We start from the raw sequence: 17,788 nt of genomic DNA on the forward strand, positions 1-17,788 counted from the left end.
TTCATAATAACTATGTAATTATGCATGTGCATAAATACCGTAGATATGTATGTTGATGTCACTTGTCTTGGTGTAAAGCCTCATGTAGCTTTAAGAACTTTGCTTTTAAAGGCTAAGCACCACTTAATGGACCTCCATGACTATAAATAAACACAAGTTAAGAAACTCAAATTCCACTGTATTTATTTGTTTGACACTTTCCTATAGCTGGTGCTTAGTATTTAAGTCAAATATTTCCTCTCAATGTGTACAGTCACTTTTCAAGTAGAAACAACCTCTGAAAAGATGTAGCGAATACAAGTGTTGTAGTCATTTTACTGTTCATGTTAAAAACAGCTACAGAAACAAAATAGCACTCTGTCCATGATATAAAGTTACTCTTCAACTCCTTCACCATTAAATACAATGATCTACTCCCCAGGAACAGGCTAAATGGTATAGTGTATCTTCACATTCTAAAGACGCCAAAGTGAGTCTTTTTTGTGGGAGCATTGAGAGCGGTGCTTAAGCTGAGACCCAGGACCAGGCGAGTGTCTGCAGGGTCGATAATTCCATCATCCCACAGTCTGATTGCACAGGAAGTGAGGAACATAATATTAAAGACTTTGAAACATACAATAATGAAACAATGCAATACAAAACAACAGCGATGGAATGGAGCAGGCAAATATTTAGAGCTTTTACATCTTGGTCTCATAACTCTTGGGTCATTTTTACTTTAATTTATAATGCATCAAAGTACATGGTGGGCAAAAGCCATACACAGGTGGTGCAAAGACCAAGAGTAAAACTGCACTTATTCTGTATGTCACCTTGTAGAGCTATATCCATTGTGTACACTACAGTTTACCTGGCACTGGAGTAGTATGGGCTTCCTTCTTCCTCAAACCGTTTAATAATCGGCTCCTTCAAAGCTGCCTCCTGTTCTGCTGTGAACTAGAGCAACATTTGCATTAAGAAAAATTACAGGTTGACAAGTAGTTCGTTAGAAAAGACGTTCCTGAATCTGGACGTGAAAAGTTGCTTATTCTTACCTCTTTCCCTTCCCTGGCTTTCTGGTCTTTAGCGACAGTGGCCAGAACATTTGCTGCTTGCTCTCCTCCCATCACAGAGATACGTGCATTTGGCCACATAAACAGGAATCGGGGACTAGAGGAGAGATCCAAAAAACAATGGATATGAGATGTGAAACAATATTGGAATACACGACATAATAAAAGATCCTCAAAAATGTAAAAGTAAGGCATTATTTGTTAGATCTGAAATGACTAATGACATACAGCACCTGTAGGCTCTACCACACATTCCATAGTTTCCTGCGCCATAGGATCCTCCGATTATTACAGTGATCTTAGGCACATTGGCACAGGCCACAGCAGTCACCATCTTGGCACCATCTTTAGCAATGCCTCCAGCCTCATACTCTCTCCCCACCATAAATCCTGTAACAGAATACACAACAGGAGTTTACGTTATGCTTAGGTATATACAATGGCAGCAGCTGGTGAAACGTGACCTGTATCATTTCTCAAAAATAACCAATATTTACCTGTGATGTTCTGCAGGAAGATCAGTGGAATGTTTCTCTGAGAGCACAACTCAATAAAATGAGTTGCCTGGAAACAGAAAAATACTCCTAAATATGCCATACAACTAAAGTATAATCTATATAATATTATATAACTATACAGTGGAACCTCTACTAACGAACTTTCCAAGATACGAAACGGGCATTTGAATATTTTTTGCCTCCACCAACAAACCATGACTCTAGAAACGAACCCGAGCCGGCGGCTGGAAATGGCCCCTGACCCCAATAGTCGAGTCTCCCAGCGCCCAGACTTGAGTGAGCTTTAAGATTAGCAAATTGTAGCTTTAGCAATTTAGCATTAGTGTAAATAGCAGACATCGAAATTCGTGCTAAGTTAAGCCGCATCTATGCTTCGTCTCCCCACATTCACCCGCCTACTCTCCGTTATTCCACCCACCCCCACCTCCCGTCATACAGCCAGTGCCTGTGTTACTCCTCCAGCCAGTCGTCACATCTTCAAGGTAGCAATGTGTAACCACTTAAAACTTTATTTCTTTTTTATTACTGTTACCACTATTTCTTTTTTATTTTTAGTAATGCTGCATGTATTTTTTTACTAATTTGAGAGTGTTGTAAACATATATCCGTGCAAAAAGGGTGACTTTCGGGGTGGGGGCTGGAACGCATTCATTTTTTTTCCATTATTTTAAATGGGGAAAATTGACTCGAGAAACGAACTTTTCCACTTACGAACCGGGTCACGGAACGGATCAAGTTCGTAGGTAGAGGTTCCACTGTATAAGGGAACTGCATGTGAAGTCGACATAACCAATCTCATCTCACTAATGCAGAATCTCATTTTAGTAGCAGGGTTTGAAAGATAAAATAAAATAAAAAAAACGTCCAATACACTGAATTAAGCAACATTAAGCTCACTTTCTTTGCTGATTCTGAGAACAGGACTCCATTATTGCCAATGATTCCCACGGGATAACCAAATATCCGTGAGAAACCTAGAAAACAAACAAGCAGAGACTGCAATCAAACACTAAAACAGTTCTTAAATCATGAATAATCGTGTTGTGTAAATTCATGTACCTGTAACAAGTGTGTCTCCATAGAATGCCTTGAATTCATCAAATTTACTGCCATCCACAATGCGAGCAATCACCTGGAATTAAATGTTCTCGTGAAATCGATGCCAGATACAGTAAATCCTTAGAAGAACTAGGTTTATTAATGATGCACTTGAGGAAGACCTACAAAGACAAGACAAAAACTGACAGTACCTCTTTTACATCAAAATTCCGTTTCAGGTTTTCGCCCACAATGCCATAGAGCTCATCGGCTGGGAACAAGGGAGCCTCCGGAGGTTCAACAGTAACCTGGGAATATTTAACATAAACGTCTGACAGGTGACTGATTACAGCAAATACTGCACTTTGACAGAAAAGTCTGTTGTTATGGATATTTGCTTTGTTACTACTGATAAATTATATCACATTACTCCTGAAACCTTGCAGGTACTGTTTGTGTGTCTGGAACACTTGCCAATTGTGTGTTGTTTTTAAAGTAAAATATTGTGATACATGTAGATCAAACATGTGTTACATTTTCATCTAGATATACTGGTAAATCACGTACATCTAATTTCTTCCTGTAGTTCAAATTTCGCACTGCTTTTCTTGCCAGATGAAGAGCATGGTTGTCGTCTAAGGCATAGTGATCAGTTACTCCAGATTTTCTGCAGGGGGAATTTAAAAGAGATGATGGTGATTAACACTGACTGATTTTTAAGAAGCTACATTAAAAAGGCAACACAGAAAATTAAAAAATATTAAATGAACCTGCAGTGAAGGTCTGCACCCCCAAGGTCTTCAGCAGACACCTCTTCCCCTGTAGCAGCTTTGACCTACCACACATGACACAAGGAGCAAAAATCTCAGGTTTATATTTTAAAGTTTTTGTGTGCTGTTTTCCCAGATGTGGATTAAGTGTTCCCTCTGTAATTCATCATACCAGTGGGGGTCCACCGAGGAAAATGGTCCCTTGTTTGCGCACAATGATGCTCTCATCTGCCATGGCAGGGACATAGGCACCTCCTGCTGTACAAGATCCCATCACTACAGCAATCTGGAAAAGACAGTCATTCATTCATTATCTGTAACCCTTATCCAGTTCAGGGGCGCGGTGGGTCCAGAGCCTACCTGGAATCATTGGGCGCAAGGCGGGAATACACCCTGGAGGGAGCGCCAGTCCTTCACAGAGCAACACACACTCACACATTCATTCACACTTGTGGACTGAGACGTCAATCCACCTACCAACGTGTGTTTTTGGACCGTGGGAGGAAACCGGAGCACCCGGAGGAAACCCATGCAGACACAGGGATAACACACCGAAAAGACAGTCATGAGTCAGATAAAGTTGTACAATGTGATTATCAAAATTAAAGATGATGTCAGAAAACAGAACAGAGTTACAACATAACTGCATGTGACAAAAGCCCTTTCTGCAAAAATAAAATGATATGAAATCAAGCAGAAGATGGGTTACCTGCGCAATGCCCTCAGAGGACAGACGTGCCTGGTTGAAGAAAATGCGTCCAAAGTGATCTTTGTCAGGGAACACGTCAGCCTGCCTCGGCAAGTTGGCCCCTCCAGAATCCACTACATTCACAACATTATTTACACAGATATAGTGAACATAAAGTGGAAGACTGAACTAATTACACAGTGGAGGAACGGACACAATAAATAAACAATACATGAAAATTCGTTTTTATGAAATATATTGAAAAAAAGTTAAATTAATTTTATTTTATTGTACTACAACAAATAGTAATATTTTAAAATGTAGACTGATAAGGTTGTATATATTTGCATCCCATTTAAACATCAAGTTAACGTCTAACTCACCCAGGTAAATGCATGGCAAGTGGTTCTGCTGTGCAATTTCTTGAGCACGAAGGTGCTTCTTTACAGTAATGGGATAGTAAGTTCCTCCTTTAACAGTCGCATCATTTGCAACAATAACACATTCCACCCTGAAAAATATAAGTTCAAAGAGAATTTACTAAACTCTTGATGACTGTGTTTCATCATCTACTAAAGATGTTCATATTTACTTATAAAATGTGAAATTTTTACGTGTGAAATTTATTTGATATGAGCAACTGATTTAAAAATAATAATAAATAAGAACAATTCCACAATAAAGTTGATGTTAGAACAGTTTAATGCTTTAAAAACCTTTGGAATGTTATTATTATTATATTAGAAAAATATTGCAGAATGTTTGAAACATTAATTTAAATTTGTATTATCATTACATGTAACATCTGGCAGACACTTGTATGTTCCCTGATTATTTTGAACAGCAAAAAGGCAAAAAATGCAAAAGGCTATGTTTGCTTTGTAGACCTTAAAGGCTAAGCACCACTTGGCTAAGGACCTCCATGAATATTTCACATTATTTTAGTTACTGACATATATAAGTATTAATTAAAATGAAAATAGCAGCCTAATTTGCTTTAAAACTGACAATTTTATTAAATTGACGGAAAAACCCGAGCTCGCTACGGAAATTCTTGAACGCAACCGTGACGTCACTGGTGGACAACAGCTGAACAACGCTGCGGTAAAACACCGTTATGAGTGACTGTTATGACAGTATCTCGCTAGCTAAATAACCAACATTATTCATGACAATAGCCTAGCAATAAGCTAAACTCAAATTTAGAGGTACCGTTATTCTTGTAAATGTGATCGAAGTCGAACTCGAATTCATCCGACACTATAAACCTCCGTAATGCAGCTACGTAGCCGAGTATAATCTGAGCCACCGAGTTTAGCAAGTCAAGCTAACGTTAACTAACACCAACTAAAACAGGCGAAGTGAGTGTCCTTACCCTGTTTACCTCCATGTTACAGAGGCTCTTAAACACCTTTCGTTGGTGTCCTTACATGCCCATATTGTTGGAAAAGCGCCAGTGAAATGAGCTACAGATAACGGAGTGAGCGGATTGTCCTTTCCAAAGTGCCCGTTTAAAGTGGAAAAATTTAGTCCATTTTCTGGATATTTTGAGATCTTTGGGCCATTTGTGCACAGATGTCCCACTGTACATTGAATGATTGCAGCCAAAAACAACACACCTTTTCGCCACTTTGCATTAAATTAAGTGAAACTTCTAGAGTTGTTGTCCACCATCTACGTCACAGGCAAGACGCCTATTAGAGTTTCCGAACACCGTTTGGGGGGGGGGGTCTTTTAAACGGTCTTTTAAACCTTATTCCTTGAATTAGTAAGAAATAACATGTTTTCTGACTATCAATAAACACAAGTTAGGAACTCAAATTACACTGTATTTAATTTGTTTGACACTTTCATAGAGCTGGTGCTTAGCCTTTAATACACTTGGTTCCTATCCACACCACTGTAGAGAAATCACTGTTAGAACGTATGTCTACATTAAACCATTTTACATAAAACCTCTCTGAAAAGCTTATTTTACATCTCCACCATTCAATAATAGAGAATTTCTGAAAAATTGGTGGATTTTCCTCCTTTCAGAAGAAGGTAACACATCCTCACCCAGACACTCTGCCAATGCCAGTGATGATGCCTCCAGCAGGGACCTCCTCATTGCCATATAACTGGTAAGCAGCAAACTGGGACAGCTCCAGAAATGGAGAACTAAATCCAAATACACAATTCAAAGCCAATAAATATAAATATAACTATCAATTCAATTCTATCAAAACAAACAAACAGGTTTTAAAAACATTTTGCATGTTGCATTGTTTACCCTGGGTCTAGCAATTTATCAATTCGTTCCCGGGGCAAGAGTTTTCCTCTGGATGTGTGTAGTTTCCTTGCTCTTTCTCCTCCGCCTGTGTGAATAGAGGTAATGTGCAAACACATACACATTAATGATAACGGCTGTATCAAAAACTCCAGGCAGGATTCAAAGAAGTTTGAAGATTCATAGTAATACTGAAGACAACAGAATCTTACCAAGTTTGATTTTTTCTGCTCTCTCCTTCAGCTCCTTCACTAGAGCTTGCATTCGTTCATAGTTCTCCTACAGCGACAGGTGAAGTTTTACCAAAGGAAAAGTATGCTTTTAACAAAAACACACCTTTCATGCATTAAATAAGCGTGAGACAGAAATTGAAACTTGTTTGGTTATTCTAACATATGTGTTGCAGATTTATTGTGGTGGATTATTCTTAAGGCTGCAGTGACACCTGCGTGGTTGTGGCGTGTGTGTTCTGGTTGACTGGTACGAGTGGATCAGGCACAGCAGTGCTGTTGGGGTTTTTAAACACTGCACTCCCTGCCTACTTTATTAGACCGACCTCCCACACCGACCCACCTTGTAGCTCATCTGTTGCTGCAGAGTTTGTGATCATCAGTGGGCACAAGACAATGCTGGCTGGATATTTCTGGTTGGTGAACTATTCTCAGCCCAGCAATGAAATTAATGTAAGATGTTTAAAAACTCTAGCAGCACTGCTGCGTCTGATCCACTCATACAATGCAGTGCTGAGAATGATCCACCACCCAAATCATACCTGCTCTGTGAGGATCCTGACCTGACCTCTGAAGAACAGGGTGAAAAAGACTAACAAAATAAGCAGAGCCACAGGTGCACTACAGTCTGTAATCGTACAACTAAAATATGGACATGTATGACGAGAGATGATAAAATGAACAATGACTGTATAGTATTTAGAGAGAACAAATGTAGTGTATTTCTTGTGTGCTTTATCCCCCGAAACGTGCACATAGAAATCCCAATAAATGTCCTTACAGTCAGAAAGGGCGGATGAACTTAGCTCACTAAACTGATGTAAAAACATTGTCTTGAATGTATAATGCTACAGCTAATTCATGTTTGAAATGGTGCCTCTACACGAGATTTAGCAGGACGAACGTCCAAGGGCATTACAGCGCCCCGGTGAGTGGCGCTCTGCTGGGCTCAGCGCTTCTACTCGAGTCCGTGGCTTGAGTCTGGGCCTTAAGTTAGATACCTGATAAACCGGGGACTGTAGATCCGCCTGTGAGCCGACAGAGGACACTTTATCAGCATGGTACAGCCTCAGAACAGCGCTCCTGCTCCGGAGGAAGGACACCGCAGGTCTTAGAGTCAGCATTTGTGTTAACTGCAGCAGCATTGTGTTAACTCTAAATTTCCAACTCTAATGAGGCATCTTAGCCGAAATGTACAGGAGAGCAGTAACCGAGCAGCCGCTACACTTAAGTGTATGCTAACCCGAGGGGGCGGGATAGATGGTGAAGCCACGCCCTACCAGAGATCAGCCTATGAGAACTGTCAAAAAAGGAGCAGCCCACTTTCTGCTGGACTTGACCAACAATACACTACTCCCTTTAAAGGTGCAATAGGAGATATATTTTACTTTACACTTAATATAAATACACGTAAAATATAAAGAACCCAATTTTTTTTCAGTACAAGTATATATAAGTGTGTGTGTGTTTCTGCCATAGAGCAGAAATTATTAAAAAATGTGACATTGGAAACAATAACACATCCATGATTTTGAAAATAATTAGTATTATTATTTATTATAGTAATGTATTTTCTGTTCTCTTTTCCACTTTAAAATATTTAATAGATTGACTGCATACATCAGAAAACTAAATGCTGTAGCACTTAACATTAAAATTTACAGATAAAACCAATGTGCTACAATTAGATTTAAAATACTATGTTATAATTTATTGATTAATTGAAATAAAAATGAGTAAACATGAAGCATCACAGTACTAGAATCAAACATTACAGATGTAGATGTGCAATGTTTAATCATTAAGAACAAAATAAATAAGCAACAAGGAGTTAACTTTTGGTATGAGTTTCAAAAATGCATCACATTCAGGGTCACAAAATTAGGTACATTGCACTGGGAGGGGGGGGTCCACTGCCTCAGTAACATTCACAGGTAATACACCAATAATGCCTTCAACATGTTAGGATTTAAGAAGGAAATCATTTCTGTCACGCAGGTGTAAATAGAACAATTCTACCATGAGAAAAGTAACACAAGGCAGTGATCATGGGATAAAACTGATACAGAACTAAATTTATTTTGTGTAACTAAAGAGAATTTAACAGTAATTAACTAATTACAGACAAATGTAGTAGCATTGTGTTAATGAACTGGAACATTACTAGAAGTAACAGATGAACAGAGCAGCACTGGTAATAAAAACACCAGTCTTTGGATAAATAAACAGATCAGTCTTCATCCTCGACTTCAGTGAATATGTCACAGAGGAAAAACTGAGACACTTTGGATGGTTCGTCTTCACTGGACGTGGAAGGACCCTGTTCATTTGGACCACGAGGAGACTTCCTCCGCTGGATGCAAACAAACACAAAACATAGATTACTGAATAAATTAATGTGAAATTGAGATCATACCATGCATAAAATCTCATCTAACATTTGTACAAAAAGTGTAAATGACCTGATAATATAACCCAGCACAAGATTTGGGCCAATACCAGTAAAAATCAATTAATAATATAATAATACATAAAAAAGCAAACAAACAAACTACTAAATTCATAAGCTTTTCATTAGATGTTTGTGAATTTGTACAGTTTTATAACCCAACACGAGTTATTCATTCATTTATCCATTCATTATCTGTAAGCGCTTATCCAGTTCAGGGTCGCAGTGGGTCCAGAGCCTACCTGGAATCATTGGGCACAAGGCGGGAATACACCCTGGAGGGGGCGACAGTCCTTCACAGGGCGACACACACTCACGGACATTTTTGAGTCACTAATCCACCTACCAATGTGTGTTTTTGGACTGTGGGAGGAAACCGGAGCACCCAGAGGAAACCCACGCAGACACAGGGAGAACACATCACCTCCTCACAGACAGTCACAGAGACTGAGAATCAAACTCACAACCTCCAGGCCCCCGGAGCTGTGTGAATGCAACACTACCTGCTGCGCCACCGTGCCGCGATAACACGAGTTATTGTGCATAACAAATTGTAATTTAATGCTAAAATGATTAATTATTTCTATTGGAATTTGTTGTTAAGGTTTGAAATGCTTACATATAAAATAGTATAACAATTATTTTGCTAACTTTTCTCATAGCAATATAAGCCTATTATTACAAAACTAATGGGTGTAATTACTAAATAATTATTCAGTAACAACTGAAAAATTATGTTTAATTTGAGTCAATACAATTTGTTGCCAGTCCTATATTGGTACCTATTATTAACAACCTGTAAAGACTTATTTGTGCATTTACTTGTGCATGCTATATTTTTTACTAGCCATATATTGTTAATTTAAGGTACAATTAAATATAACTCTTTCTCAAGATCAGGAACAATGAAAGAAATTTTAATTCTTCAGTTGATATCACAGTTGTTTACTTGCACTGATATCTGTAATGTGAATGTTGATGCTGTCCAAAGAAAATCATCATTTGTACACATCAGCTTGTGTATAAAAAGTTTGTTTATGAAAAGTGCACGACTGGTGGATCAATAATTCTCAATCAGTAATTCTCACAACAGTTTTTGGAGGTTTTATGGACAGCAGGGATATTTAGGTGGAGCACCTGTATCTAACTAGTACCAACATGGTGATGTTTACCTGAGGTGAAGTCCTGGGCTGAGATGTGCGTTTTGAGATCCTGACTGGAGAGGAAGTTGGGGTGGAGGAGTCAGAGCTAAAACCTGCTCCAGGGGTCTGTACTTTTAATCGAGGCAGGACAACTCTTGGCCAAAGGGTTGAGAGTCTAGGAGACTGAGAGTCACTTGCTGTCAGAGAACGTTCTTTACCCCCTGAATCCACTTCCACTTTGGATGTGTGAGCAGCATCTTTGCTTTGTTCCGTAAACATTTTGTCAGACTCCTGTTCTCTGGCTGCTGCTCTGGTGTGGGGTCGTGTTGGTGAGGAGAGCTGGACTGACCGTGGCTGATCACCATCTGAGGAGTTCTCTTCGTTTTTAACAATCGTCTGTTTTGATATTGTAGGCTTCCTCTGCAGCTTGGCTTCTGCAGAGAGATCAGAGGAAGCACAGTGAGGGCATGTCATAATTCTTGCCATTGATAACTGACATCTTAGGGTGGATGGGGTGCACAGCTCGAGCAGGTCTTAATTACAAACCGAGCAATAGACAACAAATGGTTTTTCTAGCTCTAAGACACCCGTGGGTAATTTTATGTTTAGCCAGAAACCGAATCAGTCGAATGCAAACTTCTCAGTAGAATTACTCACCTCTCTGTCTGACAGGGGACTTGCTCATCTGAGACCCTGATGAACATCCATTTGAATCCTCCTTATTTTCAGGCTCCATTTTCTACAGGAGACAATGGCGGACTAATTTAGCTGTGTATTGTGTGACTAATGTGTTAAACATAGAATTAAACAGAACTAATTATACGTTTTGTGTCTTTGTAGAGAGGCTGCTTGCCTTTACCTTTTCAGTGGATGGGACCAAACATATATGAGAAACACCTTTACTCACATTTTCGGAGTGTGTGAGCTCTGGTTTGGAACTGGAAAAAAATAATAAAGCCACAGTAAACATGAGTCAATTGCTTGTATCTATATAGTCTCAAACTGCCAGACACTAAGGAGAATCTGGTAACTTTCACTAATTAACATGTCCAAGAATCGCCTACAACTGCAGGAAAACAAATTCAACTGACATGCAAAAGACCAATCACAAGTTTGCTATATTGGCATGACGTGTATTCAATACAGACCAGCACTAGAGCCAGTACCAAATGATAAATGAAGGAGCGTATCCGTGGATGTATAGACAGCCAATCAGATTGCAACTGGCTGAATCCAGTCTGCTGTGGGTGGCTGAGATTACTATCTTTAAGACAAAGCAACTCATTCATTCATTCATTCTCTGTAACCCTTATCCAGTTCAGGGTCGCGGTGGGTCCAAATCAAATCAAATCAAATTGTATTTATATAGCGCTTTTCACAACAAAAAGTCGTCACAAAGCAGCTTTACAGAGATCCGGGTCCAAGCCTCCTATGAGCAAGCCAGGGGCAACAGTGGCAAGAAATAACTCCCTCAGCACACGAGGAAGAAACCTTGGAAGGAATCAAGACTCATAGTTATAGTAATGTAAATGTAGTATATTAGTGATGTATGTGTCTGAGAAAGGAGAATGTGATCAGGGATTCTGTGTGAGTTAAAAGTAGGTGCAGAGTTAATTTGAGATAAAACAGCATGGCCAAGCATGATAGTCCAGAGCCTACCTGGAATCATTGGGCGCAAGGCTGGATTACACCCTGGAGGGGGCACCAGTCCTTCACAGGGCAACACACACACACACACATATTCACACCTACGGACACTTAGTCAATCCACCTACCAACGTGTGTTTTTGGACTGTGGGAGGAAACCGGAGCACCCGGAGGAAACCCACGCAGACACAGGGAGAACACACCAACTCCTCACAGACAGTCACCCGGAGCAGGAATCGAACCCGCAACCTCCAGGTCCCTGGAGCTGTGTGACTGCGACATCACTGTGCCGCCCACAAAGCAACTCTTTCCAGAGTAATTGATTAAGGTCTTCTTACCACGCTGAAGTCTTGTGAAGATGGGGTGTAGTTTGCAAGTCTTCAGTTTTTGCTGGGTCCAAAAGAGAGGTTTCATTGGTCTCCATCTGGGTTCGTTTACAGAGAACTACTGGTTGCATGTGCATTCCAATCTGATTTGACTCTTTCTTTAGCCAGGCTGTTATGGTCTGCTGATGCGTTTTTGAACCAATCTGAGGACTCTTTAAAGCAGCATCTCCTGAATAAGACAGACTTTTTGAAGATGCATTTTTCTTCACTGTCCATTGTGCAAATGGAAATTTCACCAGCAGTTTTCCTTGGACAAAAAAAAAATAATAAAAAAAATAAATCAAAGACCACCTGACTAATGACTGATTTAACAAGCTACAGCACCACTGCCACACAGCAAAGAATGTCCGGACTGCACTCCTTTACCTTTGCTTTTTGCAGGGGATTTCTTCCCCTTTATTACTGATGGCTTTCTTGACTCTTTTGACGGGCTGGAAATGGCTGATTTTTGTACCTGCTGCAGGAAATAATAAAGACACAACTACCTTTTCAATGCTGCAATACTTACAGGTCTAATTTTGGATGCTTTTGTGTAATATTCTGTTAAATATGTGTCCCATGGTCTAACGACTTTACTGCTGTTTTTGGTTTTAAAATAAATAGGAAAAGGTGCTCTGTAAATTTAACATTGTGTTTTACCTTTCCTTTGACATGTCTATAGACGATATACTAAACCAATTTTGCCTCTCACCATCAGATCCTTGCTTAAATCTTTGACTTCTGAAACAGGGACTTTGGCCTCTGTTAAGACCATATGAGAAACACTGGTTATTCCTTTTATCTCTTCAGAGCCCAACGGCAGAGAGTCAGTACTGAGAAACAGATCACAAACAACAAGATGACAAGAAGTCTGAGACACTGCAGAGCATAGACAGTTGTTAAAGTTGTTTGTCAAGCATGTTATCTTCACTCTTACCATCTTGAGACCCTCACAGTGCAAGGTATGATCTGACGTCTTTTCTGTAATTCTTCCTCAGTGCTTGAGTCTTGAGCTGAGCTCACTTTGGCTTCAACGTCTAATTCAGAGGCACTGAAGACATTACCCTTCTCCAGTTTTTCAGTACATGAGTCAGTTTTAGAGTTTGTCCTCTCCTCCTGCAGCTCATCTTGATCTAGAAGGAAAAAAAAATCAGAGAAAACTATCACAGACTGGAACGAATGCAAAAAGTGTTCCAACACTAGTCAGTTTTCAGGAAGAAATTATGTTAAAGCAAAAACAGAATCCGATTACCATTCTTCCTGAAGGCTGTTATACTCCCATTTGACACAGGTTTCTTTTTCTGCAGGAAACAATTCAGGTAAAATGTTAAACAATCAGTTGCAAACCTTTAGTAATTCACAAGTAAATGCAAAACCCTATGTTTATTGACCCCTTCATTATGAACAGCTTTAGAATCAGACAATCATCCAATCACGTTGCAGCAACTTAATCCAGAAAATCAAATAAACTATATACCTTTTCATCGTGAGCCTCTTCCTCTTTATTAGAACCACATTCTAATGACATTAGCCAGTCTTTGCTTAAATCATTTCCCATCTCTTCAGAGACAGGAACAAAGATGTCAGTCAAGACCATGTGAGAAACGCCCACGCAATCCTCCTCAGTATTCTCAGAGTAACTGGGTGAAGTGCAAAAAATAAAAAAAACAAAAACATAATTTAGGTATCTGTAACTGACAACGTAAGGGCTGACTTTAAATTTCTGATTTATAATTTATACTAGGGTGACCAGATCTGAGATGGTGAAAAACAGGACACGTCTCACGGGGGGGAGCTCTCGCCCCTCGCTTACGTTTCGGCATGAGCTTTGCCTGAAGTAAACAAGGACTACTGACGTGCAGACTGACCAATTAAATGTTTACAGAGAAGGTTATTGACCAATAACGGTAGCTCTAACGTCAGACCGTCCAATCAGAAGATTTTAGGCTACTTCACCACGCCCCCTTCTCACTCAAGCGAACCAATCGGAGTAGGGGAGGGCGGGACTAGTTTGTGAACGAAACGCTTCTCGGAGTTCTATGTAAGCTCTAGAAAAACAAAATTTGTGAAATTCCGCTCGGCCATTTTTTTAACTCTAAAAAAGGGGACATGTCCGGGTAAAAGAGGACCTCTGGTCATCCTAGTTTATACACCATTACATATAAACTTTGCTGCTCACTATGAAGTACTCATCATCACACTAAAAGGTGCAGTCTCATGGCTTGGATTTAAAAATCCTCCATAGGCCATTGATGAACATTCTTTGACTTCAGAGCTGGGCTCCTTATCACTTTTAGGTCTAACTTCTTCTGTTAAAAGCCCTGAAGTTTTGCAATCTTCTTCCTCAAGCTCAGGTTTTTTGGAAGTTGCAGAGATGATTTGTGAGGAAGCACCCTGAGGCAGTTTTGGGCTTTCTGTCTTAATGGACGCTCTTCCTCGTAAATTAGGCTTCACCTGCAGCTTGCCTTTACAATTAGAATAAAAAATATCCTGATCAGGCAACATGACATGATATATAAAAATTTTACTTGATAACCAAAGTAGCAGCATTTCCTCACCTCTTCGTCTGATTGGGGGTTTAATTTCTTGAGAAGCGGATGCTCTGCCAAGTGTTGTTTCAGAAGAATCTTTTCGATTTGGAATACATGCCCCATTATCCTTCCGCAGAATAGAAATAAAAGTGTATGTGATATGTAAAGGATCTCACAGGCTTATTAAATGTATTCATTAAATTAATAATAATATTAATTACATGTAAGAAATTATAATAATTCAAGACTTCTGAAAGTCAGACATTTAGATTTGTTGCATAATTAAATGACTGGGGTGTTAGTCAGAGTTGCTGGATGTGAAACTGTTGATTGTGTAGAATCAATAACTTTACAATGCTTGTGATAGGAACCAGGGTTCATGATACCTACAGTGAGTCTGAACTCTTGTACTGAGTGTGTGAACTACTGATCATAGTAAAACAATAGTAAATCCACTGTTTTCATTCACAAAATGCTGTTTACTGAACCCTGAAGAAGCCAAATGCATTCTTTTTCACAATTCTGAGCCAAATTAATGAAATAACCCATATCACATACCACTCTGTATCTCACGTGTCTCTCAGACCAGTGGTAGCACAAGCAGACCAATGTGGACACCCTCAATGACAAAAATATTACCTCTAAAATGCAATTCTGCCATCCTCTGGAAATTGGTTACAGATTTTGCCCTTATTTTTAACATATTTCATGCAACAGTTTTTTTTCTGATGGTGTCTTTAAATACAAAAGGTTTAATAGTGCTTTCTTGTTTAAAAAGCTTTGGGCCTCGATTGATGCCCTACTCACAGAGGGTGTGGACTCAGTACTGTCATCGGGCACAATTGCAGAAGCAGGAACCATATGAGAATCCTGAGGGACTGAGCCAACACTAAAACACAATCATAAAAGGTAACAACAATGAGTACCCAAGATATTAAAATGAGAAAAAATGAATCATCATTATTAATATCATTTAAGTTTTGAGATGTTTTTTTTACCATTGTGAGATGCTAAAAGTGCAGGGTGTAATGTGGTGCTTTTGCCCTAAATTTTTTCCTTTACTGGGATCCGATGATGTACTTTCTTTGGATTCTGGTGATAACTGGAGTTCTGCTGAAACTGAATCCTGATTTTCTTGAGCTGCACTGGTTTGCTGAAGGTTTGGTAAAGCAGCTTGTGATGAAGATGGCAAGCTTGTCACAAGATTAGGCTGTAGCTTGTCTTTGACAAAGATCAGAAAAAATATGCCATGATGGCAAAGAAACAATAACATAAGAACAAAGCAACCACAGATGAAATGACTTTAATTGTTTGCATACCTCTCCATCTGGCATATGGTGCTGTCTCCTCTGACAATGATGGCTCATCTTTTGAATCCACTGCTACAGTAAATGATGAGTTGGACACTGATGGAGTGTATTTTTCCTGGAGGAAATATGTTCAATGAACAAAACACCTTTCTTCAGGCCACCTCTAGATCAGACTATATAGCAAATCCTTTTAAATGAAATTGCTAATGCTAAATGCTAATACTCTTAGTCATTAATTCATAATAGTGCAAATACAAGGACAGTTAGCTGATCTTAACAGATATTTTCAGTGCTAACATTGTTAACAGGTTTTCACAATCACAACAGGTTTTCAGCAAAATTGTCCACCTGTTCTTGAAGTGACGTCATGTAATGAAATGTACCTTTGCTATCTCTTCATAGTAAGCGCTGTCCTTTGTTAAATCATCTCCAACCTCAGAGACAGGAAGGAAAACGCTGGCCAACGTTATGTGAGAAACACCCTCACATTTCTCAGAGTCCTCAGAGTCTTGAGCAAGTGGGGACATGCTAAAGACAAAAATTAATGCTAAAGGTAATGAAGATCTTGAACTAGTGCTATCATGATGTTATTAAAAGCCCTGAGGCTTTCTGTCCTCTTACCGTTTTGAAACCCTGACCGTGAATGGTGTGCTCTGATACTGAGGCTTCAGATCAGGGAGCACTTTGGCACTGTCTTTATTGTCAGACACACCTTCTGATTCCAGTTTCATACAAATATTAGTGTCCTCATCCTTCGCCTGAGGTGTTATGGTTTGAGGAGTTGTAACTTCAACCAAATTTTGACTGTGTTCTTCTGCAGGCCCTGTTTTTTTAAAGAGTAAATTTAGTGCTATTAAAACAGTATATTTAAATTAAACAACATTTTTAAGCATTTAGATGACAGTTATCAGCATTAAGAAAAAACATTGATTTGTACCTTTTTAAACAAGCAAAGCTATCTTCTCAAAATTATATAAAGGATTTAATTTAATAATCAACTGCATAAAAACCAACGGTTACCACGTTTGACATCATAACAAAAGGAAAAATCAGAAATAAAAACCTGAAGGTCAAATGTAATTGCAATTTTCCTATGACCATATAACGAATTTTACATCTTACACTTTTAATTTTACAAATCACGTTTAAGCAAAATGATAATAATAACTCATGTTTAATAAAGAGGATTTAAAAAAACAAATAAATCACACATCCTCTCCACTTACCCGCTAAATGTTTCTCTTGAATCACTGATAGTTTATTTGTTTCTTCTTCAGTTTCTGTGCCCAAAGTAGTAAACAACTCATTTTGTGAAATGTCCACACATTCTTTTTGAACTTCTCCAGTTTCCATTGACATGAAGTCACTAAGATCAAAAGCAAAAAGCAAAAAAACACTGTGTCAAATTATTGAGCACATGGCTGTATTATGCACTAATAGGAAATTCAAGGAGCAATGATCAATATCCAGAATCTTTCACCTACACCTAAATGCTTGGTAAAAACATTACATTCAGGAGGTGTGTTTACATTATTACAATGGATAGGAAAACATTCAATTCTCTGTAAAAGTTGTGGTATATTTGAATAAAACTCTTTCAGTGTACCATACACAGCTTTCAAAAAAAAAATATATATATATAATCATTCATTCATTCATTATCTGTAACCCTTATCCAGTTCGGGGTCGTGGTGGGTCTAGAGCCTTCCTGGAATCATTGGGCGCAAGGCAGGAATACACCCTGGAGGGGACACTAGTCCTTCACATTTTGACACACAC

At 39.0% G+C, this 17,788-nt stretch overlaps 2 protein-coding genes across 2 annotated transcripts; both read right to left on the minus strand.

Moving 5' to 3' along the window:
* Positions 1-116: 116 nt before the first annotated feature.
* On the minus strand, positions 117-7,808 carry LOC136676566 (methylcrotonoyl-CoA carboxylase beta chain, mitochondrial-like). The gene is made up of 17 exons (XM_066653661.1): positions 7,567-7,808; positions 6,548-6,614; positions 6,339-6,423; positions 6,125-6,226; positions 4,450-4,577; positions 4,088-4,200; positions 3,551-3,664; positions 3,379-3,443; positions 3,176-3,275; positions 2,821-2,916; positions 2,630-2,702; positions 2,468-2,544; positions 1,550-1,616; positions 1,286-1,442; positions 1,035-1,149; positions 851-936; positions 117-566 (listed from the first exon to the last, which is right to left on the minus strand). Exons 1-17 carry the CDS (start codon positions 7,708-7,710, stop codon positions 449-451), a joined length of 1,707 nt encoding a protein of 568 aa, XP_066509758.1. The 5' UTR covers positions 7,711-7,808; the 3' UTR covers positions 117-448.
* Positions 7,809-8,201: 393 nt separating this feature from the next.
* On the minus strand, positions 8,202-17,362 carry LOC136677213 (uncharacterized). Its single transcript, XM_066654681.1, has 18 exons — positions 17,236-17,362; positions 16,631-16,832; positions 16,393-16,537; positions 16,019-16,124; positions 15,698-15,920; positions 15,507-15,588; positions 14,727-14,826; positions 14,348-14,633; positions 13,646-13,808; positions 13,421-13,469; positions 13,106-13,301; positions 12,881-13,001; positions 12,556-12,646; positions 12,142-12,436; positions 11,016-11,094; positions 10,814-10,895; positions 10,187-10,590; positions 8,202-8,918 (listed from the first exon to the last, which is right to left on the minus strand). Exons 1-18 carry the CDS (start codon positions 17,360-17,362, stop codon positions 8,796-8,798), a joined length of 2,874 nt encoding a protein of 957 aa, XP_066510778.1. The 3' UTR covers positions 8,202-8,795.
* Positions 17,363-17,788: the final 426 nt, after the last annotated feature.

The sequence above is a fragment of the Hoplias malabaricus genome, chromosome X2, assembly GCF_029633855.1.
Source record: "Hoplias malabaricus isolate fHopMal1 chromosome X2, fHopMal1.hap1, whole genome shotgun sequence".
Classification (NCBI taxonomy): Eukaryota; Metazoa; Chordata; class Actinopteri; order Characiformes; family Erythrinidae; genus Hoplias; species Hoplias malabaricus.

Bases quoted from the DNA above. Each gene is read 5' to 3' on its own strand.
- LOC136676566 (XM_066653661.1), bottom strand. From the start codon at position 7,710: ATGCTGCTGCAGTTAACACAAATGCTGACTCTAAGACCTGCGGTGTCC. The intron at 4,578-6,124 runs GTGAGGATGTGT...TATATTTTTCAG, and splicing joins GGCATTGGCAGAGTGTCTGG to GGTGGAATGTGTTATTGTTG. The intron at 567-850 runs GTAAACTGTAGT...CTGTGCAATCAG, and splicing joins CCATACTACTCCAGTGCCAG to ACTGTGGGATGATGGAATTA.
- LOC136677213 (XM_066654681.1), bottom strand. From the start codon at position 17,362: ATGGAAACTGGAGAAGTTCAAAAAGAATGTGTGGACATTTCACAAAAT. The intron at 16,833-17,235 runs GTAAGTGGAGAG...TTAAAAAAACAG, and splicing joins TCAAGAGAAACATTTAGCGG to GGCCTGCAGAAGAACACAGT. The intron at 13,809-14,347 runs GTGAGCAGCAAA...CACTTCACCCAG, and splicing joins GTGATGATGAGTACTTCATA to TTACTCTGAGAATACTGAGG.